This window comes from Zingiber officinale, chromosome 2B (genome assembly GCF_018446385.1).
Source record: "Zingiber officinale cultivar Zhangliang chromosome 2B, Zo_v1.1, whole genome shotgun sequence".
NCBI classification, from domain to species: Eukaryota; Viridiplantae; Streptophyta; class Magnoliopsida; order Zingiberales; family Zingiberaceae; genus Zingiber; species Zingiber officinale.
Genome location: NC_055989.1, coordinates 132172732 through 132197484, shown reverse-complemented (window position 1 = coordinate 132197484; position 24753 = coordinate 132172732). Strand labels below are relative to the sequence as shown.

Below are 24753 nucleotides of genomic sequence, written 5' to 3'. Positions count from 1 at the left end.
GGATGGATACAGGAACACTGTTGAGTTATTTTCTTATGACATCAATCATCACTGACGACAGCAACGAGGGCAATTGAAGCAAACAGCTCAGTGATTTTGTTGAGTTTTCTCCATCTTAACTCGAGCACTCTTTCTAAAAAGTCAAATATGACAGACAAAACGTCAACACCGCCGAATCCAGTCGGTCAACTACACTGCATAGTCAACCATGCCATCACCACCACCAACTCATCGCGCCCCCGCTTTCTCTTCGGCAGCCGTCACCGGCGGCGGCTTCACCTTAGGCTGGTTGGCCCTCCCTAAATCTCTTAACCCCACCAGCCCCTGACTCCGCGCTCGCCGCCTCCGGCCGCATGCACGTAACCGACTATCGCCGGAGCGAAATCGCCATTAAAAGCGACTGGAAGGATATCGAGTTGGGCTCAAATGGACCAACTGGGTCAGACCTTTTAAACCCATGGACCGGGCCGGCTCATAAGGTAACCTGGACCGTCGATTTGGGCATTTTGGTAATTTTGACTCCCGAACTGCATTAATGAAAAATGTAGTGGGAAAATTTCATTTTACCCCGACAATTTAGTTATTTTCTTTAAATCATCATAATATAAAGCATAATATAGTAATCTTTCACTTGAGAGTTATGCATACACATTTGAAGATCCTGTTTGGACCGATTCTCAAGTTAGGCTAAAGGGAAGTTAGAGGACCAAACTAGCATCGATCTCTTAGAGATTTACGTTTCGTGGACTCTTTTGAACTCGTGCTCTAAATCATTTTGTATTTGAGGATGGAGTTAACTTTTCGAAGTTTGTGGGGTTGCGAGACTCATTTCTAGAACTCATCACATGCTTCCATCACGATCTTTCTTCTCCTTTTGTGGTCGTGCATTTTAATTGAGAATTAAAGGTGACTTCCTATCGCTCTAAAGATATCTATAGGTCTCTCTTTCCCTTTAAAGGCATGTGACTTAATTATTATTGATGGGGAGTGAGACCACAAGCAATGTTTCAAAATGGGTGGGGAATTAAAATTAACCGTATTTATTTATTTTTTTATTTGTTACATGTGATTTATGAGGCTTTTTTCATTTTCTTTATAATTTTTCATTAAAATAAATGTAGCTTAATAATATATTTCGATACTAAAATTTCCTAAATATTTTTGTTTGCAAAATTTAATTTGCCAATCACCCCATGATCTGGTGATACTCCATGTTTTAACCATCGGATCAACATGCAGGTGGTCAAGGCATGATGAAAATATGTGCTGACGTTTCGAATTCAAGATTTCATATGGTAATGTCCCATGTTTTAACCATCGTCATGTCCCGAGATAGACTCTCCATATGATTAATCAGGATGGGTAACGTCGAACCTAGGGTGATCGACACGACCCCACAAAAATTTTCCATCGACCATCAAAAAAAAAAAATCCGAGGGAGACTCTTCATGGTGGCAAAAGATGAATACGCTCGCCCCCAGTGCCCCCGCCAACTCGTCCCAGGATTAACACGGAGGAAATAAATCACGGGCGGCTACTAATCTTTGGAATAATGATCGAGGGAGACTCTCCATGCACTATCAAGTGATAATTTATTTTTATTATTATTTCTCTCTTATTATTTTTAGTCTAATTCGACATATTATAGCCACTACAGAATTACAGTAACCACAATTTTGTTGCTGTTAAAATATGAGAAAATATTTAAAATTAAAATTGTTTGAAGCATCTTAAAATAATTTAAACGCCATATTTTGAGTTTGAAACCTAGCTATTAGGAGTTCCACCATGTAACTAATTATATATTATATATTTCGTGATTTCACCCGAATAAAAAATTATGAACTTTTGAAATTTAAAATTTAGGGTTTAAGGTGTACTAGATATGAACAATTATATAGTAATTATGATTTTTTAGCTACTATGATATATCTGATTTAAATGAGAGATATATAAAAGATAATAATAAGAATAATATTAGAAAATAATTATATCATCTTACAACGATAAGATACTTTTTTATAAAGAAAAAAAATATATCTCCTTTAACGATTTAGTTAAAACAGACGTCCTTCTCACTTTTGTCTTTCTTTGTTTTATATTTATTTGACAATAACGTGAAAGAGAAAAATTATTTTTATGAAGAACAATAAGGTAGGTTCTCCTTTTCCTTTCTCATAAAATTTGTATAATTTCATTCTTTTTTTTTAAATATATATTTTTAATATATTTATTTATTTAAACGGTAAATTTTAAATTTATAATTCATGTAATAATCTTAATCCGTAATTTTTTAAAATGAATTTTAGTTATTTTGTGAGTATTTAAGCATTTTTATTTTACTCAAAAATAATAAAGTTTTTCAAGGATAAAAAATATACTCGTCGCTACACCAAATCTATCGACAGCTATTTCGCCGCGAAGTGACGCTGAGGTCCCAAGCGGACCTCCACCATTGGATGCGGCGGTAGACCCCACTCGTCGAGAATTCTCGCACGTGGTGGCACCGCCCGTGGCCCCCGCCGGTTCCTCGTCCCCTATATCTTCTCCTCCCTTCTCTCCCAAAGAAACAGAGCTCGATCGAATCCGGAAGAGTCGAAGAAGAGCAATAAATGCACAGAGAAGAGAAGAATCTCGGTGAAGAGAGAGGAGGAGGAGGAGGAGGAGGAAAAAGGGCTTCCTTTTGATCGAATCGAGCAAAATGAAGAGGGATTTCTTAGGAATTCACTCCAAAATTCTCCATCCTGATGCAGCCGAAGGAGACGCCCGTGGAATCCGCCAAGATGCAGGTGCTCTTCCCTAAAGCTTCGATTTTGGAGCGTTTTCCTTTTTCTTTCGAGTCGTTCTCCCAATTGATTGGTTTGTTCCTGTTTTCTTTCTCCCCTTCAAATCGAAGCTATTTTAGCAGGTCCATCTCTGCAGTGGCCTTTCCCAAACAAGGCGTCAGCCATGCAGCAGTTCATGCTCTTCAAGGCTTCGCAAGAGGAGAGGCCAAGAAACCACGCTTTGCCCAAGCACCCTTCTTTGAGATCTCACCCTCTGCTAAGGGCTCCCCACCACCCTGCTTTAGCTCCTCAGGTTTGTTTGCAATTCCTCTTTCATCAAAATGGATCAGTGATCTTTTGTATCTGTTTCTTCATATTTCCATTTGTCTCAGAATCCTTACTTCAAGGCTCCGAATCCTCACAATTTTGCTGCTAGTTCATCATCACAAGTATTCCCCTTTGTTGGATCCTTCGGTCACAGGTAAACACTTCGTTCAGAAAGTTCAGATATCAGTAAGACAGCCAGTAACTGTTATTCCTTCACTTCAGGAACAAGGCCAAGAAAAACCAAAGGACTGCTCAGTTGACGGTGTTCTACGGCGGCTGTGTGAATGTTTTTGATGATGTTCCATCAGACAAGGTATGTATTCTTTCATCTTCTTCGCATAGATATGGTTAATTAGTAGTGTTTAATTTCTCAGGAATACCTTTTTTTTTCCAGGCTCAATCAATAATGTCATCTTTGGCAAATCGTGGGGCAAACGAAGCATCTGTTCTTAAACCGGTCGCTCCAAGAGGTGATCATCAACTTCTAATAACTGAATCCTTTAAGCTCTAATTCCATCTTTCAACTAACCTTGGCAATCGATTTCCGGCAGCCATTCCTCAAGCTCGGAAGGCGTCCTTAGCACGGTTCTTGGAAAAGAGAAAAGAGAGGTGAGTTGGTGATGTTCATGTGAAGCTTTTCGATTACAAGTGTTACGTTGTTTAGTGTCTTCTTGTTCCTTTTGCAGGCTGACCGGTGCCATGCCGTACTCCTCCACCAAAATATCATCGGGGAATGACAGTGGAGGATGCAATGCGTCGAGCACCTCCCATTCATCTTTCGCCGGACACCTCAAGAACAGCATCGAGTCCATCAGCACTGAGCTAACGATATAGTCTAGCGTTGAGCCATTCATGGTGCTCATTTTAGTGCCAGAAATATGCCGAAATTATACTGCTGTGTTATAGTGGTTTAGTCGTCATCAATTGAGAATATCTCTGTTTGTGGCACTCAAACCTCTTCCTTCTTACGTTATAGTGATTATGGCTGATTAGAAGAAGAAAATTGAAAAGAAGATGAGAAAAGGAATCTCAAGAAAAAAACTTTTTATTAAAACTAGAAGGAATTATAGCACGATTTATTCAAATAATGAAAAAAAAATTAAGATGTTAATTTTAATCTTACAAAATAAGGAAATATATTTTTATCTAAAAAAATAATTAAATTAATCATCTTAACTTAAATCAAAATACGGATCAAAATACGGATCAAGACAATTTTTTTAAAAAATATATCAAAAATATAAAAATTATTTTAAATACTTAAAAATTATTTAAAATAATAAAAAGACCCTCAATAGTAAAAAGACTCTCAAAAAAGATTTTAACGATGAAATTTAGGATTGAAAATTTGATAGTTATGATTTTTATCGGTAATAAATATATGTTTTTGAATTCTATACAACGATAGATTTCAAATTAAAAGTTATATTCGTTTAAAGTTTAAAATCTTATATTGAATTTCAACCGTCTGAATCAAATTAATTCTAATTATGTTTATCTTAAACGTCTCACTCGTAATGTGTCCTTGATTATGTAAAGGAAGATAGCATATGGATCATGTGTTGGAATTAGAGAGATACTGAGCCATTAAAGATTTAGTGTGCCACTGTAAAGAAGAAAGGACATTATGTGAGTGAGACTGCGAGAGTGATGCTTAATTTGATTTCGTTTTTTTTTTTTTAATTTTCTTTATTTTCTATTTATTTTTTTAATCCAGATCTAACTCGATCAATCGATGTGTTAATAAATTCGGAGTATAACTTATAACTTGTACCCACTCAAAAACTATCTTTAAAATCATCCTCAAATCTCTTATTTGCTCTCTCCTGCACCCGACTCGTGAGCGCTTGTGGGGGTGTGGATAAACTAAACTCGACTCGTGAGGGCTTGCAGGGGGTGTGGATAAACTAAACTTCCTAGTGAAAAAGACAACTAGTAAAAACTACAAACAATAAAGTAAATTTAAATTGAGTGTAAGATCAAACTCTTAGAGAGGTGAATAGCATTATAAATGGATAGATAGTAATTAAAACCGTTAAATTAATCAGAGTAGTCCATCAAAAATAAACTAAATTTAAACTGATTCAATCAAATAACACATAACAATACATAACAATAAAAACATGTAATATATTTAGCTAATAGTTTACACATGAAAGTTGGTCAATCAACCTAGAAGTATAGACACACGGTAGTTATAAAATATTATTCTTATTTTTTTAATTTCTCTTGGATGGAGAAACATTACCGAAAAAGAATTTAAAAATTAAGCATAATAACAAAATTAAGCAACACAACAAAAATAAAAATATTACTTTAGATGTTGTCGATTAAAATAAAGTGAAGTGTCACTCACAATCTTGTCGCAACACAGAAGGCAAAAAAGCACTTAGAGCATGAGAACAAGAGTGAATTATGTATAAATAAGTGACTTTCAAGATATGCCTCAAAACTCCTTATATAGGAATCCTCAGGTCACTTAGAGCCTTCTCAATTGCCTATAGAGGTGTTGATGTGGTTAAAACTTTTATCCATTTGATAACGTTAACGAAGCTCTTCAGTCGCCTGGAGAAGGGTCAAATCTCATCTTGATCCGACTCCCTCAGTTTGCTGATAACGACATCTCCCGGTCGCCTCGAAGCTACTCCGGTCGCCTGTATCCTTGGTCACCTAGACCCTCCGAAATCCTTTCGTCGAAAGTTATCATCAGTTAGTCACCCCTGGATTCCATCTAATTATCTGGAATCGTCAAACATGGTTCCCTACATGTAACATAATGAGTATGATATCAAATGTAAAGTTACTTGCACTTATGCTGAGTCTGGATGTTCAACCTCCAACTGACTCATCTAGTCTAAGGTGTCAAGCCACAACTTCTAGTTGCTTCTTCCTATAGGACCTTTGTCGGCTGGCTAGACAAGGGTAAATAGCCCTGCAAAGGAAAACGAACCTTCTTCGAACTTTATAGCACTAACACTTGTATAAAATAAATATAACACTGAAAAAGAAGAGGCATGAAAGGGTTTACTTATTTATAACCGGGGAGGTTGTTAATCAAAAGAAGTTGAAAGCTCACTAAACTCTCATTCAGGCAGAGAAGCTTCTTTACAACAATTAAAACACTTGATTACAGAACAAAAATAAAGAAAAATCAATCATAAGTGTTGTTCTGAACCGGACCAGGGCTATATTTATAGCCTTGGTCAGGGCGTGTGGAAGGGTTTCAAATGCCTCTAGGGGGATAAAATTCTATCCCCGTCGTAACGGATCTCGTCAAACTTGATCCGGATAAAATTCATGGTCCGGGCACTCGGACCTAAGTTAACTCTGTGTTAACTGTTTGGTTCGGGTTCTTGCTCCGGCTCCGCTTGCTTGGCTCTGGGTCTTCTGATCTGGCTCCAGCTATGCTTACTTAGATGATTTCGGACCTCTAGAATAAGGTTCACCGAAACCCATTTTTTTGGCCTTCGAGCAATCTTCTGCTTCGGCTTCTCGTCTCTCGGAAACGCCTCACACCTCCTTCTCGTCCGGCCGCGTACTCTTCCATAGCACCTCATCCTTCGGACGCACCAAGCCTGCTGGCTCTCTCTCGTGCTGTCCTCACTAGCTGCGTCTTTCGCTTGACTTCTTGTGCTCCTAAGTTCCTGTACACTTAGATATTGGAGTTAAATACCAACAGGACTATCTTGGGGGTACTTACAATCTCCTCATTTTTGATGTGAGCAACCCAAGTTAAGTTAGGGTAAACAAACATAAAAAAGAAATAACAAGGTAATAAATTTACAACTCAATAATGTGCAAAAAAAAATATTAAATTATCCTCCCCTTAGACTTAATCTTCCCTTCTTCCCCTTTGATCACATTAAATATGGTACTTTAAAATGACTTTGGAAAATCTAAATTTAAATTCTAAGGGAAAACAAAAAAAAAAAAATGAAAGGTTAAGCTTCAAAAACTCTGATTTTATTAACAAATTTTGAAAAAAAACTCTTTTAATTATTGAAAATCTTAACAAGATTTGAGCATGCAAAAAATTTCATAAAAAGTTGAATTTTAAATAAAAATTAAAAAAAATACATTTTGATAGTTAATTCATAGAAAATTTTCTAACCGAAAAAGTTTTAGAAAATTGTTTAGATAATATTTCACAGAAAAAATAAATTTACTAAAATAACTCTAACAAATATGATTTTTATTAAATAAATTTTAACGATCAGAATTTTTCTAACAGAAATTTTGAAAAATAATTTAAAGTATTAGTTAAGTGTTTCACAGTAAGTCAATTAAACATTTATTTCAATAATTGGTTTCCAAGTTATGGCGAGGCACTAGGTCTTCTTGGTTATTGGAATAACAACCACTTTCTAGACAAAGACTTTTAAAGAAATTAAATATTCAATTTTCTCTATGAAAGCCCTAAGTCCAAAAAAATCAATTTAAATATGATTTTGGAATCCAAAATAGATTCCTTCCTACATGATTAATCAAGAATTTTTTAGGAATATATTTCTATGATATTTTCCTAATTTGACCCTTATGATATTTGAGATACCAATTAAGTCTTGAATAATTTCTAAAATTAAAAGGAATAAAAGTTAAGCATGTATGACTTTTTAAATTTTAAATTTTCTTTTTCAATTTTCCATTTTCTATTTTAGTTTGTCGAAATCTTCTAATCGACAAGAATCAGCTAAGGTTGATTTTAACTCTTTATTTTCTTTTTCTAACTTGCAGTAATTTTTTGATAATATTTTTACAAACTTAAATAACTTGTTAGGAGGAAGAGACCGTACCTAACTTACCTTATCGATCCTGTAATTTGAAGCTCCTCCTGAAGTATTGCTTCCTTCCGATGTCGCTCCCCCTTCATCGATGCTTTTGATGCTCATTTCAGATGAGCTTGCTTCATCTTCATCTTCTTGGTGACTTGCCACTAGCGCAAGTCCGACGAGAGCTTCTATCTCTGATTCAGACGACATGTCATCCCATGTCGCTTTTAGATTATACTTGGTCTGGGATGACTTCTTGTTCTTTTTCTTGTCCTTGTCCCTTTTCTTCAATTTTGGGTAGCTGTCTTTCACGTGTTCTTCTTCATTATAGTGGTAGCATCTTACTTTTCTTTTTCTTCTTGTACCCTGCACTTGATTAAATTTTTTAGTTTTAAATAACTTTTTAAATTTTCTTACCATGAGTGTTGTTTCGTCATCGTCGAGAGAAGATTCAGAGTCTTATTTGTCCATCTTTACCTTTAAGGCAATGTTGTGTTTTGACTCCTTCTTCAAATTTGCACATCTCATTTCATGGACTTCAAAAGTTGAAAATATTTCTTCTAAAGTACTTAATTCTAGATCCTTAGATATATAATAAGCATCTACTAATGATGCTCATTCAGTAGTCTTAGGAAATGCGTTAAGCGCGTACCTTAATGAATCTTAGTTGCTTACCTTTTTCTCGAGATTCGTAAGTTCAATGATGAGCTCCTTTATTTTTGAGTGAAGTGTGCAACAGTTTCGCCTTTTCCTAACTTGATGTTGCTGATCTGGTTCCTGAGCATATCCCGTATCGTGAGTTTTGCCTCCGAGGTCCCTTTGTGTAGTTCCAGAAATTTCTCCCAAAGCTCCGTGGTTGACTCGTAGGTTTTGATCCAGTTGACTTCTTGTGGCAGTAAGATGCTCAGCAGATGGAACTCTGCTTTACCGTTTGCCATGAAATTGGTTTATTCCTTCTTCGTCCATTGGTATTCTTCTTTGTCCTCAGGTGCTACAAAACCAAATTTTATTATTAAAAGTAACTTGAAATCTGTCTTAAATAATACCTCTATCTTTTTCTTCCAGCTCGTGAACTCCCCCTCAAACTTCAGTGGGCAGATGCTCGGTCCGACCATCTCATGTGCTTCATTCGACGGTTAGTCCTCCTGAAGCGACCTGACTCTAATACCACTTGTAGGACCCTTGTCGACCGACTAGAGGGGGGCGAATAGCCCTGCAAAGAAAAATAAACTTTCCTCGAACTTTATAGTACTAACACTCACATAAAATAAATACGAGACTGAAAAAGAAGAGGCATGAAAAGGTTTACTTGGTTACAACTGGGGAGGTTGTTAATCCAAGAAAGTTGAAAACTCATTAAACTCTCCTTCAGGCGGAGAAGCCTCTTTATATCAATTAAAGCACTCAATTACAGAACAAAACTAAAGAAGAATCAATCACTAGTGTTGTTCTGAACTATTGGGACCAAGTTTATATTTATAGTCCCGGTCGGGGCACCTAGAAGGGTTCCAGACGCCTCTAGGGGATAAAACTTTATCTCCATCGCAACAGATCTCATCAAACTTGATCTAGATAAAATTCATGGTCCAAGCGCCTAGGCTCAGTCCAGGCATCCATACCTAAGTTAACTTTGTGTTAACTGTTTGGTCCGGGTTCTTGCTTTGGCTCCACTCGCTTAGGTCCAGGTCTTCCGCTCCGGCTCTAGTTTTGCTTGCTTGGGTGATTTCGGCCATCCGAAATAGGGCTTACCCAAACCCAGTTTTCAGCCTTCGAGCAATCTTCCACTCCAACTTCTCGTCCCTCGGAAACGCCGCACGCCTCCTTCTCGTCCGCCCACATACTCTTCCGCAGCACTTAGTCCCTCGGACGCATTGAGCTCGTCGGCTCTCTCCTGTGTCGTCCTTCTCGCTAGTTGCGTCTTTCTCTCGACATTCCTGTGCTCCTAAGTTCCTATACACTTAGACATAGGGGTTAAATATCAACAGGACCTAACCTAACTTGGTTGATTACATCAAAAACTACCTTGGGGTACTTACACTTCCTGGACTTGTTTGTCAAGCCTATAGCTCTTAGCTAACTCTACTTGGACTTGATTAACCTAGCCCCCAGCTAGGAATTTGTCTGTCAAACCTTAATCACTTGGACTTGATTCACCTAGCTTAGCTTATAGCTAAAAAGTTATTGTTTGATCTCCAATCAAGACTTAACTCATGCATGATTCCCAATCAGAAATTTAGATGTCTAGATCTATTAGGACTTAGTCACTGTCTGGTTCACAACTATAACTTTAACACTTGTCAAGTATCTTGCACCTAAAACTTAACACAATTGGTTAGATAACAACTAACCTAATTTTAACCTTAGTCATATATCAAAATTCTAAATTAAATATTGTGCACCCAACACTAACTGGATAATATATAAATGAATAAGCTCAAGACAATATTAAATCAAGCTTATAAAAATGGAATCAAACTAAGCTTGAATAACTATTTCAACCAAGGATTTAGTTCATTTTTGTTATAAATACAATTAAAGTCTCACATTGATAATGTTGGAATCATAGTGCAGCGGAATACATATACTAAAATCAGATATTTTTTCTCCTTAAATCATGGATCTCTTCGTGGTACATATAGTTTTAAATAAAATAACTCAAAATAAAATATACCTTGTAGTCCTTGATAGAGTGAATAATATCACAAACAAATGATAGTCCCACGTGTGACTCCTCTAGTAGTATCCACATGCACTAGATCACGAATTTGATACGATTCGTCAAGTGTTAGCCTCTTAGATCGACAAAACCTTGGAAGCACTATCGATCTTTTTTGATGGAAGAAAGTGAAGAAGAAGTCTTCGAGGGATAAGTGGAGAGAGAGTTCATAATTCAAACCTTTCCAAGGGTGGCTATTTATAGCCTCCAAGGAAGATGAACAATTAATCTCTCCATTAATTCTTCATTTAAGTAGAATTATGTCCTCCATTAATTAGGAAGATGAAGAGTTATGACCTCCATTAATTCTTCATTTAAGTAGAATTATACCTCCATTAATTCTTCAAGGAAGATGAAGAGTTATGACTCTTCAAATTTTCCAAGGATCACCATTATTATGTCTATCCAAATTCTCTACTTCCTCTTCTTTGAATCAAATAAAACTATATTTGATTTTGACCTGTATTAGCTTCCAATGTTTTATAATTTATTAATAACTCAATTAATTCTTATTCTGAAATAATAAATTGGTTAATTTTAGTATCAACAAAAATAATCAATTATAAATAATGTTCATGTCTACGTACTATGTATGCGACCCTCTAGGTTTTATACATGAGGGCAGTGTAAATCCATATACAGACTAAGGTAACCATCTAGCAACAGTTTTTAGCCACCCAATATGATAAAATTAATATTAGTTATAAACTATAAACTACTATAAGCCGATTACTATGTAATTTAATCTCTTCATCTAGCCTACATCCCAATTAATTCGGTACATTATGCATCATCAGCAGATTAATTATTTTACTTGATTTCCAAAATATAATAGATTCCTTTTGAATGATAAATCATTCCTCCCATGGACATGGATTTCGAGTTACTAATATTTCCAAGAGAACAATGAATCCTCTAATGACTCAACATTATTCTCTCTATGCTTTGTTATGTATCCAACAACCATATTAATCATAATCTGATTAAAGACTACTTTTAACGCCGTTAGAGTATATAACTCCACGCATAGAATAAATTGTTGGAGGATCGGTGGCCGCTAGAGGGGGGGTGAATAGCGTCTCACCCAAATCGATGGCTTCCTATGTATTCGTTAGTGCGCAAGCGGAATAATACAATACAAATTATGAATACGAAAGCTAAAGATAAAGAAAAGAACAAGCAAACCAATGCACGTCGATGTAACGTGGTTCGGAGATGATGCTCCTACTCCACGGCTGTCCGTAAGGTGGACGATCCCTCAATCCGTCGGTGGATTAGTCCCCGGAAACTCCGGCTAGCTCAAACCGCTCCTTGTGGGTGGAGAAACCTCACCACAACTTCAACCAAGAACACTTGGACACAAGAGATCCTTGAGCACTTTAGTGACTACTAATTAGGCTTTAACCAAGTCTAATTTCGTCACCTTGGCCGGCCATCCCAAGCTCCTTCTTATAGAGCTTAGAACAAATCAGTAAGCTTATTTGCCCGTTACCAGTCGACTGGTCCTTGCACCAGTCGACTGGTGCCATCCCAACGGCTCTCTCAACGGCTCTCTACAGTGCACCAGTCGACTGCTACAGTCATCAGTCGACTGCTACAGTATTGCTACAGTAACACTACAGTACTGCTACAGTAAACCCTAATTTTAGGATTTTACCTCGAGTACATTCACTCAGCACTCGTTCTCGCCCGACCAACCTAGACCTAGCCTATAGCCTCCTCCATCAGCCTTGCGTCCCTCGGATGCCTCCCCATCCTTCACGTCTTACCTTCTGGAGCTTCCATCGGCCTTGTCCATATTGTCGGGTCTTTCTTTGCCAAGAGGCTCCTCACCTCCGGGACTTCATCCATTGCCAAGTCACACTTGGACTTACGTTGCCAAGACTACATGCTTGGACTTACACCGCCAAGACTCATTATTGGACTTTCCTCCTTTGCCAAGATCACACTTGGACTTTCCTTGTTGTACTTGTATCCTGCACACTCACAATGTATATCAAATACAGCAATAAACCTAACTTAAACCTTTGCCCAAACATCAAAACCTAGGGCACCTAGATTGCTTCAACATAAATGAAAGTCTCAAGTCAAAAGATCAGTTACACTCGTTCATAAGAGGAATAACCAAATGATGCTTAATATGTGGTATCCTCTTAAGCAGATCATGCCTAGTGTACCTCTAAGATCAAGACACCCCCAAGTATAACTTGAATATCCATCCCTCGTTTATCTCGACCTAGTCATACTCAACGTTGATCTAAATATTCATGTTCCCTCTAGATATCTATCCGATCAAGAACTATTTTTATATTAATATATTTATTAATCCGTGGAACTTTATCATTAATCATATATGTACAAAAAAATAAATAATTAATGATATATACTTGCTTTTATGAAATAATTATCCACAAAATACATAAGGAGTGTCTTGGCACATAAGTACATACACTAACAAGTAATATATAGAAAAGATTATGAGTTCATAAGATGAAAGATATCTCCATTAGTTTAGGCCTTTTGGCTTAAACTCAAAATAAATCCATAAGGACTTAGACCCAAAGTAGATAATATCATATTATTATAGAAATATGTGAATTCTTTTGGTTCTATCAAGTGGTATTAGAGTCATGGTCCAGATCTAGCCATATGGATGGAATAATGATCTTGAACGAAGGAGGTGGGGATCCTAAAGGAGTGAACTCTGAGATAGAAGTTCAAGCAGGTCAATATGCTTGACAGAAATCTTTTGGGAGTGAACCCTGCCCAAGCAGGTCAATATGCTTAGTGGAAATCCTAGGGGAGTAAACCCCTTCCAAACAAGTCAAGGGTGACCAGGGAGTAAACCCTAGGTGGTGAAAAGTCCAAGCAGGTCAAGGGTGACCGAATGCTTAGCAAAATTCCTGGGGGAGTGAACCGAGGAGTGATCTCGATTGACCGGATGCCTGAGGACTTAAACCCAAAGTGAATAATATCATATCATTGTAGAGATATGTGAATTTTTCTGGTCATATCAATTGGTATCAGAGTCATAGTTCAGATTGAGTCATGTGGGTGGAATACTGACATTGAACAAAGGAGGTGGGAAATCCCAGATGAGTGAACTCTAAGCAAAAAGTCCAAGCATGTCAAGGGTGATTGAATGCTTGGCGAAAATCCTGGGGAATGCACCCTAGGTGATTAAAAAGTCTTAGAGGAAAGAAGTGACCTCAATTGACTGGATGCTTAAGGGGAGGTTCGGAGCAAGTCAATAGTGATCGGATGCTTGAGAGGAGTGTTGGGACCGAAAAGTAGCTAGAGGGGGGGGGGGGGGTGAATAGCTCGTCGCGTGCTTCGTGGTTGGCGTTGCTTGTTTCTTCAAAGATGTGCAGCGGAAATGTACAAGAAACAAAATACAATGCTAACAAAAAGATTTTACTTGGTATCCACCTCACAAGAGGTGACTAATCCAAGGATCCACACACTCACGCACCCTCCACTATGAAACACACTCCTCTACGGTAACTACCGAAGGCGGAGAAGCCTTTACAAACTCTCAATACAAGAAGAAAGGAAAGGATATGAAATACAAGCAAAAGCTTACAATAAACCCTAACCCTAACTTCTCTTCTTGCTTTTGATCCGCCTCTTGACTTGGAAAAACCTCCAAGAATCTTCAAGAACTCGCGATCTGAACTTGAGAGAGAGTTGTGGAGTCGCTGGTGAAGATCAGAGATGAATCGTGTAAGCTCTACCGAAGAAGACGCAATGACCTTTATCTACGCCAATGGTCGGATCCCGATAGATTGGATTGCTCTCAATCGATCGGGGAGGCTTTGGATCGATCCACAGATCGATCCAGAGCGCCTCTGTGCTCTGGAAATTCGCCTGGATCGATTGGTCGATCGATCCAAGGCTTATCGCGACATACAACACCTTCCCAATCGATCCACTGATCGATTGGGACCTCTGGATCGATCCACTGATCGATCCAGAAGGCTACTGTGTTCTCGCGACTGCCTCCCAATCGATCCACTGATCGATTGGGACGAAGGCTTGTCGCAGGGACACACCAATCGATCGGTCGATCGATTGGGCTCCAGCCAATCGATCGGCTGATCAATCCGGCTACTAGTTTTTGCCCAAAACTAAGTCCCAAACCTCCCAAACCAACATCTGGTTAAACTTGACCTGTTGGTTCATCATGCCTAGCATCCGGTCACCCTTGACCTGCTAGGACTCCCTCACCAAGTGTCCGGTCAACCTCTTAGACCCACTTAAACTTTTCTTCATCATGCCAAGCATCCGGTCACTCCTTTGACCTTCTTGGACTTTCACCAAATGTCTGGTCAACCTTGACCCATCTGGATTTCTCCGTGCCAAGTATCCAGTCAATCCTTTGACCTACTTGGACTTTTCACCAGATGTCTGATCAACCTTGACCCATCTGGATTTCTCCGTGCCTGGCTTCACTCACCAGAACTTTCACCTAGCTTCACTCACCAGGACTTCCATTCTGCCTAGCTTCACTCACTAGGACTTTCACCTAGCTTCACTCACTAGGATTTTCATTCTGCCTAGCTTCACTCACTAGGACTTTCACCTAACTTCACTCACAAGGATTTCCATTCTGCCTAGCTTCACTCACTAGGATTTCCATTCTGCCTAGCTTCACTCACTAGGACTTTCACCTAGCTTCACTCACTAGGATTTTCACCTTCTGCCTAACATCCCAGTTAGGACTTCCCGGTCAAGTATCCGGTCAACCTTGACCTACTTGACTCTTCTTCAGTCAACCTGATCAGACCCTGATCAGAGGGGAATTGCACCATACAATCTCCCCAAATGAACAACTGCACCGGCACTTGTCCATATCATCGAAGTCTCGTATTGTCAAACATTGAAACCCAAACCAAGACTCAAGCTTGGTCAACCAGGTCAACCTTGACCTGAGGGATGTTGCACCAACAAGGAGGCCCAGAGCACATCAAGGGTGACAAGATGCTTAAAGGGAGGTTTAGACCATAAGAATAGTGGTGGTTCTTTGTTTGAGTGAAGGGTTATTGGGAATACAATCAAAATCCTATTGCGGGCTCGATGAATGCGCACATTGAACACGTTTCACAAATGCACAATGGAAGACAATAATAATAATAAATTAATTATTACAACACACATCATATGCATATAGGATACAACATGTCAAACATAATTGTAATATAAAATTTTATAATAATAAATTATACCTGTCGGATGACGTGGAGTGAAAATGACATCAACCAATGATGCTATGAAGCCTTACCTCTATTTGTATCTATGTCGAGCAATCATCAAGATGACTTTGCCAAATCTGAGTCGAGTCTCCATCTTCGATACTAGTCGATGATCCGAGGCGAAGTGATCCGAGAGGGAATCACGATTCAATTAGTATCCGATGGTAGGGATTAAAACTGAACTATATTGAACAAAATTTTTTTTGAACTAACTTAACCGACCAAATTTTTTGATAAAACCAAACCAAATTGATAAAATATGGGTTTAACCAAATTTTTCTAAGTCGGGTCTAGAAATTCAATAAATTCAATTTTGGTCTAAAAACATATAGTCTAAAATTTTGATTTGGTAGAAAAATTTAGTTTATTCAGTCTATTTGGTTTAACTGAATAAGAAATTTTAAAATTGAAATCATACCGAAATAACCAATTTTCTAAAAAAATGAATTTTTGAAAAAAAAAATTGAACCAAATTTTTTAAATTCAGTCGGTTTATTCTGTTGGAGCAGCAGGGCTGATAAGAGGAGGGTGAATTGCCTGAAATAGAAAAATAAAACCTTTCCTCGATGTTCAACTCAGATTAGTAGCACACTTATATAAATGACATTAAGAAACTAATAAATAAAGAAATACACAAAGGAATTACTTGGTTACAATCTACGTAGTTATTAATCCAAGACAAAGAAAAGCCCTAAAAGATCTCCTTCGTGTAGGTGGAGAAGCCTATTACACTTTTCAAAAACTCAGGAATATGCTAGGAAATGAGAACTAGAGTTGATACATATTTCCTAGATCCAGGGGTCTTTTTATAATCTCTAGAAAATTTTATCTATAGCTTGAGTCTGTAGCTTGAGGGAACCTCTAAAGGGCTTGGAGGGTGCCTCCAGCGAGGCGCAGTGGATAAAGCTTTATCCACTGCGAACAACTACTTTGACTAGCCGAAGGCGCCTTCCATACTCATGGAGGGCGCCTTCCATGCTTATGGAGGGCGCCTTCCGCTTGAAGGTGGCGGAGGCGCGGACGCACCTCGGAGGCGCCTTCAACCCTTGTTGAGGGCGCCTCCGGCAATCTTCATCAGCTTCTTTCGCTCTTCCGCTGCTCCGATCGCCTGAGTGATTGTGGCCAATTGAAATAGGGTTTACACGAACCTAATTTTTGACCTTCTTCTCGAGCAGGCTTCCGCTATAGTTTCTCGTCCCTCGAACGTCGCATACGTTCTTCTCGTCCACCGATGTACTCTTTCGTAGCACTTTGTCTCTCGGATGCACCAAGCCCGTCGGCTCCTTTCCCATGTCATCCTTCTCGCTAGCTACGTCTTCCGCTCGACTTCCTGTGCTCCTAAGCTCCTGCACACATAAACACAGAGATCAAAACAAAACCGGACCTAACTTTAACTTGGTTGATCACACTAAAACAACCACGGGGATCAACAATCTCTACATTTTTTATGTGCATCAACCTAAGTTCAAGTTAGGGTTAAAAACGAATAAGTTGCAATAAAAGAAATTGTAAAACAAACATTTTAAGCATAAGTTTGCAATCAAAGAAATTGCAAAAACATAATTCAAATTCAAATTGATAGAGTTAGCATAATTCAAATTTGAAAGAAAAAAATCTTAAGCTCTTAACGCCCCTTGAAGTTGTACCTTTTCCTCCCCCTTTGATCACATAAAAAAAAATTGGGGTACTTAAAGAATTTTAGTAAGGTTAATAATAAGTTTGAGTTTAAGAAAACAAGTTAAAAGTTTATAATTTTGCTAAATTAATTGAAATGATTGACAAATATTGAAAGCATAAATTTGACATGTTTATCAGTTTGTCAATTAAATATTCAATTCAGTAATTAAATTCCAGGTTGTGGTGAGGTAGTAGGCTTTCTTGGTTATTGGATCATCAACCACTTTCTAGACAAAGTCTTTTAAAGAATTAAACATTTAATTTCCTTTTCTGAAAACCCAAAGAAAAATTCAGTTCAAACATAATTTTGGAATCCAATACAGGTTCCTTCCTATTGGATTAATAAAAAATTTGGGAGGTACATGATTTTTTAGAATTTTCCTAATTTGTCCCTGTGTTTCCTTATGTACCAATTGATTTTACTATAATTTCTAAATTTTGATTTTTGAAAGTTAGTTAATTTCAAACACGCATGTTCTTTTAAACTTTCAATTTGACTTTTCAATTTATCATTTTCTAATTTTAAATTGTTAAATAAGTCTAAGAGACATGCTTTTGATAAGTTTAATTTTAACTCAGCATTTTCTTTTTCTAATTTAACTAAATCTTTAGAAAGAATCTTAATAAACTGAAAATACTGCTTGGGAGATAGAGCATGTACTTCACTTACCTCATATTCTAATGTTTCCCCTTCATCGCAGCTTTCTTCTTCTGATTCTCCCCCTTCATCGATGCTCATCTCTGAGCTGGTTTCATCTTCTACTTGGTGGTTGGCCAGTAAAGCTAGTCCGGAGAAAGCTTCGACCTCAGAATCGGAGGATGATGATTCATCTCATGTGACCTTCATATTCTTATGTTTAGAAGATGTTGGTCTTTTAGACTTTATCTTTTTCCTTGTCCCTCTTCTTCAATTTTGGGCAGTCATCCATGATGTGCCCTTCTTCGTTGCAGTTGTAGCATCAGACCTTCCTTTTGTTTCAGTAATCCCTCTTTGTCTGTGATTTAAATTTATTAGATTGAATAAATTTATTGAACTTCCTTACCATTAGGGCTGCTTCACTTTCATCAAGGCTACGTTTGGTAGGGTGTAATCTGCCTTGTAATGTAATCAGAATTACATTACAAGGTTGATTATTTTGTTTGGTTTAATTTTAAATTTGTAATGTAATGTAATCTAGATTACAAAAGGTAATGAAGTTTTATAATCTGAATTACAAAGCAAATACTATGTAATCCGATTACATTACGAGGTCACCGTTTAATCAAAATTTAAATACCGAATATACCCCTGGTCCACCTTGGCCGCCGCCCACCGCCGCTTGCTGTCGCCGCCACCGTTGCCGGTGGTGATCGGGAGTTGTTGGCGGCGGCGGCCGACGGAGGAGGCCAACTGTGGTGGGCGCTGGTTGTTGCAAGCTCCGGCAGAGGTGCGACGACCGTCGGTAGAGGTCGCAGGATATTTTTGTCATTTTATAATAATACGAATTACATTCCTTATATAAAATAATGAACACCAAACAAAAAAATATAATCACCTTTGTAATCAAAGATTACATACATTACATTACCAAATGTAGTAATGTAATCAAGATTACATTACAAGCTAGATTACATTACACCCAACTAAACGTAGCTCAATTGATTCTTCGAAGTCTGAATCGTTTGTTCTTGCCTTTAGGGTAACATTCTGATTTGATCCTTTTCTTTGTCTTGCACACCGAGATTCGTGTAATTCGAAAGTAGAGAAAAGACTTTCTAAAGTACTTACCTCGAGATCCTTTGATATATAGTAGGAGTCTACTATAGATGTCCATTCAAGTGTTCTTGGGAACACATTTAATGCATATCTTTGTGCATCCCAGTTCGTTACCTTTTCTCCGAGGTTTGATAATTCGGTGATTAGATCCTTGAGTCTTCCATGTAGTTGTGCTACTGACTCTCCTTCTTCCATCCAGATGTTCGTCAGTCGATTCTGGAGCATGTCCCATCTCGTAAGCTTTGTTTCGGAAGTTCCTTCATGCAGTTCCAGGAACTTCTCCCAAAGTTCCTTTACTGAGTTGTAATCTCTGATTCAATTTACTTCCTGGGTGGAAGTACGCTGAATAGGTGGAACTCGGCTCGTCCGTTTGCTATGAAGTCTGCTTACTCCTTCTTGGTCCACTGATATTCTTCTTTTTCTTCTCCTGGGAGGGGGGGGGGGGTTTAGAGCTACAAGACCGTATTTAATTATTAGCAATATTTCAAAGTCAGTTTTGAAGAATACCTCCATTCGTTTCTTCCAAGACACAAATTCTCCCTTGAATTTTGGTGGATAGATTGTCGGTCCAGCCATCGTCTTTGATCTTAATGCTTCAGTCGGCAGTTAATTCTTTTGAGGTGGTTGGGCTCTGATACCACTTGTTAGGGCAGTGGGGCGGGCAAGAAGGGGGTGAATTGCCTGAAATAGAAAAATAAAACCCTTCATCGATCTTCAACTTAGATTAGTAGCACACTTATATAAATGACGTTAAGTAACTAATAAATAAAGAAAGACACAAATGAATTACTTGGTTAGAACCTACGTGGTTGTTAATCAAAGACAAAGGAAAACGCTAAAAGATCTCTTTCGTGTAGGCGGAGAAGTCTATTACACTTTTCAAAAGCTCAGGAATGTGGTAGGAAATGAGAACTAGAGTTGATACATATTTCCTTGGTCCATGGGTCTTTTTATAGTCCTTGGAAAATCTTATCTATAGCTTGAGGGCGCCTCCAGTGAGATGCAATGGATAAAGCTTTATCCATTGAGAACGACTATTTTGACTGGCCGAAGGAGCCTTCTATTAGAGTGTATACTAAAAGCCTAGCTTTTGTAAACATTTATTTTTGAAATAAAAAAATCACATTGGTCAAATGTCTACATTTATTTGTTAAGTGTAGTTGTTCAATTAATTTATATTGTAGATAACATGGTGTGTGGTGTCACACACAGAAGATCATGTTATCAGTTCTTTATAAATTATAAACAGTTGCTCACGATTAAGATGGAAAGGAACAAACCATTGGAATAGTAGTAGTATAATTAGGTATTAGTTTATCTTGACTAATAAATTACACTAATACACTCTAAGTATATTGAGTATGACCATTTAAGGTAAGTTCTTTTTATACTGACTTAATAAAAGAACAAGACCTTAGTTATTATGAAAGTGTGTGCTCTTAATCCTAATATAATAACAAACACATATATTTAGTATTTATTTCTTTGACTTATCAAAAGGTGAGATTTAACTTGATAAATCAATAGGCTCGATAAGTTGGGAAATGATATTACTTATAGTTTGTATTATTGATTATAGAAGGAAACTGTGTCCTAGTCATCTAGGTTGAGAATGCCCCCAAGAGGAGCTCATAAGGATTGTCATGTTAAACCCTGTTGGTGGACTTAATCCGACATGATAATGAGGTTGAGTGGTACTACTCTTGGACTAAGACATTAATTAAAATGAGTTGCCAATAACTCAATTAATTAGTGGACATTCGATATCTTAAACACAGGGAGACTAACACACTCATGATGAGAAGGAGCCCATAATGTAATTTGGGATTGGTGTGGTAGTACGATAATAACTCTCTAGTGGAATGAGTTATTATCGATGAACTTGAGTTGTGTGTTCGGGGCGAACACGGGATACTCAAGCCCGTCGGGAGGCCAAAACCAATTTCTCCTCTAGGTCCCTATCGTAGCCTCATTAAAGCCTCAAGTTCATACAAATAAAAGTCCATCTTGGTGTCCAAGAAGGGAGCCGACCCAAGGCTTGGTGACCAAGCCAAGGGCCGACCACCATCTCCTCAAGAGGGTCGGCCCTATGCTTAGTGCCCAAGCAAAGGAGATATTTCAAATTAGGAGGGGTGTTTTAAATTTTTAAAATCTTCTCTTTGTAGATAGCTACAAGTTTAAAAGAGAGATTTTAAAATTTAAAACTTTCCTTATTTGAATTATGCCACATGGTTTAAAAGAGAGTTTTAAAAGTTTTAAAACTTTCCTTATTTAACCATCCTCATGGTTTTTTAAAAGAGAGTTTTAAATTTAAAACTTTCCTTTTTTGTAACCATGTTAAAAAAGGAAATTTTAGAAGAGAAGTTTTAAATTTTAAGACTTGGTTTTAATTTTTTAAAACTTTCCTTTTTTAACATCCACATAAGGAAAGAGAGCTTGTAAAATTTTATAAGAGGATTTCTTCTTTTATAAAATTTTATAAAAAATTATTTCTCTTGATGATGATGTGGCCGGCCACCCTTGCTTGGTGTCCAAGCAAGGGGTCGACCATTAAAAGCATCCAATCATCCATGATTCAATCAATTGAATCAATGATTGATGATTGAATCAATCAAGAGGAAAGAAAAGGAAAAATAAAAGGAGAAAAGGAAAAACAAGAGGAAGATTTTAATTTTTATAAAAGTCTTTCCTTATTTGCCTTGGGAAAGTAATATAAAAGAAGGGGAGAGGAGACCTCATGCATTATCAATTCTTATTCTCAAGTTGGTGCTCCCTCTTGTGGTCGGCCCTTTCCCTCTTCTTTTCCCCTTGCTCTCTTTTGTTCTCTTGTGGTGGTGGTCAGATTTTAGAGAAGGAGAAAGAAGGCTTTTGGGTGGTGTTCATCTTGGAGGATCGTCACTCACATGACGTCCAAGGCGAGGTGAGGAATACGACAGAAGATCTCAAGGTTATCAGCATACAAAGAAAAGGTATAACTAGTAATTATTTTCCGCATCATGCTAGTTATTTTTCTTTGTATGAATTCCAAACACAAGAGGCATTAGATTCTAATTTTTCGAATTTGTAATTCGAGTTGTGTTTTTTTTTTTTTCAAATTTGTGATTCGATTATTCTTTTCGGTTAAACCTAATGTTATTTTAGGAAATTAAATATTGAATTTATATTAAAGGCTTTGCCGAGGCAGTGGTGGATGATCTCATACCCAAGAAGGACTAGTGCCTCGCCATGTTTGACCTGGGAGCCGATTTTAGAAATAAATATTTAATTAACTTTATAACATAGGTTGATTTGGATCAATAGTGTTAAGTTTCGCTTGCGACCCAAATCTAAACCATTAAGAACAGATAAGTTAAATTTGAAATCAATAATGTTAAGTTCCGTTTGTGATTCCTAATTTAACTTCTAAAGAACACAATAGGTTATTTAGGAAAGGTTCGACACTTGTACAAATTTTTTGTACAGTGAAACCGGTACGATCTTCCTAGGACCAACCAACACCTTCCATACTCATGGAGGGCGCCTTCCATGCTTATGGAGGGTGCCCTTCATGCTTATGGAGGGCGCCTTCTGCCTGAAGGTGGCAGAGGTGCAGACGCGCCTCGGAGGCGCCTTTAACCCTTGTTGAGGGCGCCTCCGGCATGTTAGAATGTATCATAAAAGCCTAGCTTTTGTATAAACATTTATTTTGAAATGAGAATCACATTGATCAAATGTTTGCATTTAGTTAAATGCAGTTGTGCATTTAATTTATATTGTAGATAACATGGTGTGTGGTGTCACACAGAAGATCATGGTATCAGTTCCTTATAAATTATAAATAGAAGCTCACAACCAAGATGGATTGGGACAAACCATTGGAATGGTTGTAGTGTAATTTGGTACTAATTTATCTTGACTATAAAATTACACTAGTACACTATGTGTGTATAGAGCAGGACCATTTGAGGTTGTTCCTTTATACTAACTGCATAAAAGAACAGAACCTCTGTTATTATGGATGTGTGTACTCTTAATCCCGATATAATAACAAGCACATGTACTTAGTATTTATTTCTTTAATTTATCAAAGGGTGAGATTTATTTGTTAAATCAATAGGTCCGATAAGTTGAGAAATAATATTATTTATATAGTGTGTTGTTGATTATAGAAGGAAACTGTATCCTATTTATTAGGATGATGATGCCCCCTTGAGGAGCTCATAAGGATTGTCATGTAAACCCTGTAGGTGGACTTAGTTCCGACTTGACAATGAAGTTGAGTGGTACTATTCTTGGAGCTAGATGTTAATTAAGTGAGTTATTAGTAACTCATTTAATTAATGGGCATTCGATATCTTAAACACAGGAAGATTAACGCACTCATGATAAGAAGGAACCCATAATGTAATATGGGATTGGTGCGGTAGTTCAATAATAACTCTTTAGTGGTATGAGTTATTATTGATGAACTTGAGTTGGGTGTTCGGGTCGAACATAAGAAGCTCAAGCTCATCAGGAGGCCAAAATCAATTTCTCCTCTAGGTTCCTATTGTATCCTCTATGTATAAAACCTCGCATCCACTAAAGTTATCCTTATGGGTTGCCACATCCTTGCTTGGTGCCCAAGCAAGGGGTCGACCACCCCTTGCTTAGTGCTCAAGCAAGGGGACGACCAAGATAGGTTTAAAAGTGAGTTTTTAATTTTTTAAATCTTTCCTTTTGTAGTCATCTACAATATTTTAAAAGAGAGATTTTTAATTTTAAAAACTTTCCTTTTTTGAAGTCATCCGTATGATTTTAAAAGAGAGTTTTAAATTTAAAAAATCTTTCCTTTTATAGTCATCTACAATGGTTTAAAAGCGAGATTTTTTTTTTATTAAAACTTTCCTTTTTTGTAATCATGATTTAAAAGAGAGGTTTTAATTTTAAAAATCTTTCTTTTTTGTAACCATCTACAATGTTTAAGAGAGAAATTTTTAATTTTAAAACTTTCCTTTTGTAGCCATCCAAAATAGGAAATTTAAAAGAGAGATTTTAATTGTTGTTAAAATCTTTTCTTTTTAGCCATTACCAAGGATTATAAAAGAGGATAGATGGTGCCTTAGAGGTAATAATCATCTACACAATTTCTATTCCTTTTTTATTCTCCTTGTGGGCGGCCCCCTTATATTCTTATTCTCCCCTTACTTTCTCACCTAAGGTCGGCGACATCAAGAGGCTTCAACCATCTTGTGGCCATCAGGTTGCAAGGAAGAAAGAAGAGCAAGAGGTGGTGTTCCTAGCTTTGATCCCTTGGTGGCCGAAAGTCTTGGAAGAAAGAAGGACTTGGGTGGTTTTGCTTCTTGGTAGATCGTCGCTCACACGACGTCCAAGAGGAGGAGAGGAATACAGCAGAAGATCAAGAGGTCTTTAAGATACAAAGAAAGGTATAACTAGTTAATTGTTTCCGCTGTGTACTAGTTTATTTTTCCTTTGTATGGATCATGAAGTACCAACACAAGAGGCTAGCGAT

At 37.4% G+C, this 24753-nt stretch overlaps 1 protein-coding gene across 3 annotated transcripts; it reads left to right on the top strand.

Moving 5' to 3' along the window:
* The first annotated feature begins 2572 nt into the window (after positions 1-2572).
* Positions 2573-4107, top strand: LOC122049557 (protein TIFY 6b-like). Of its 3 annotated transcripts, none has more exons than XM_042610928.1 (7): positions 2573-2789; positions 2909-3078; positions 3158-3246; positions 3315-3405; positions 3487-3562; positions 3644-3701; positions 3779-4107. In XM_042610928.1, exons 1-7 carry the CDS (start codon positions 2702-2704, stop codon positions 3924-3926), a joined length of 720 nt encoding a protein of 239 aa, XP_042466862.1. In that variant the 5' UTR covers positions 2573-2701; the 3' UTR covers positions 3927-4107. The 3 variants fall into 3 exon arrangements, with proteins under 3 accessions (XP_042466862.1, XP_042466861.1, XP_042466860.1); XM_042610927.1 differs by having other exon boundaries at positions 2906-3078; XM_042610926.1 differs by having other exon boundaries at positions 2897-3078.
* Positions 4108-24753: the final 20646 nt, after the last annotated feature.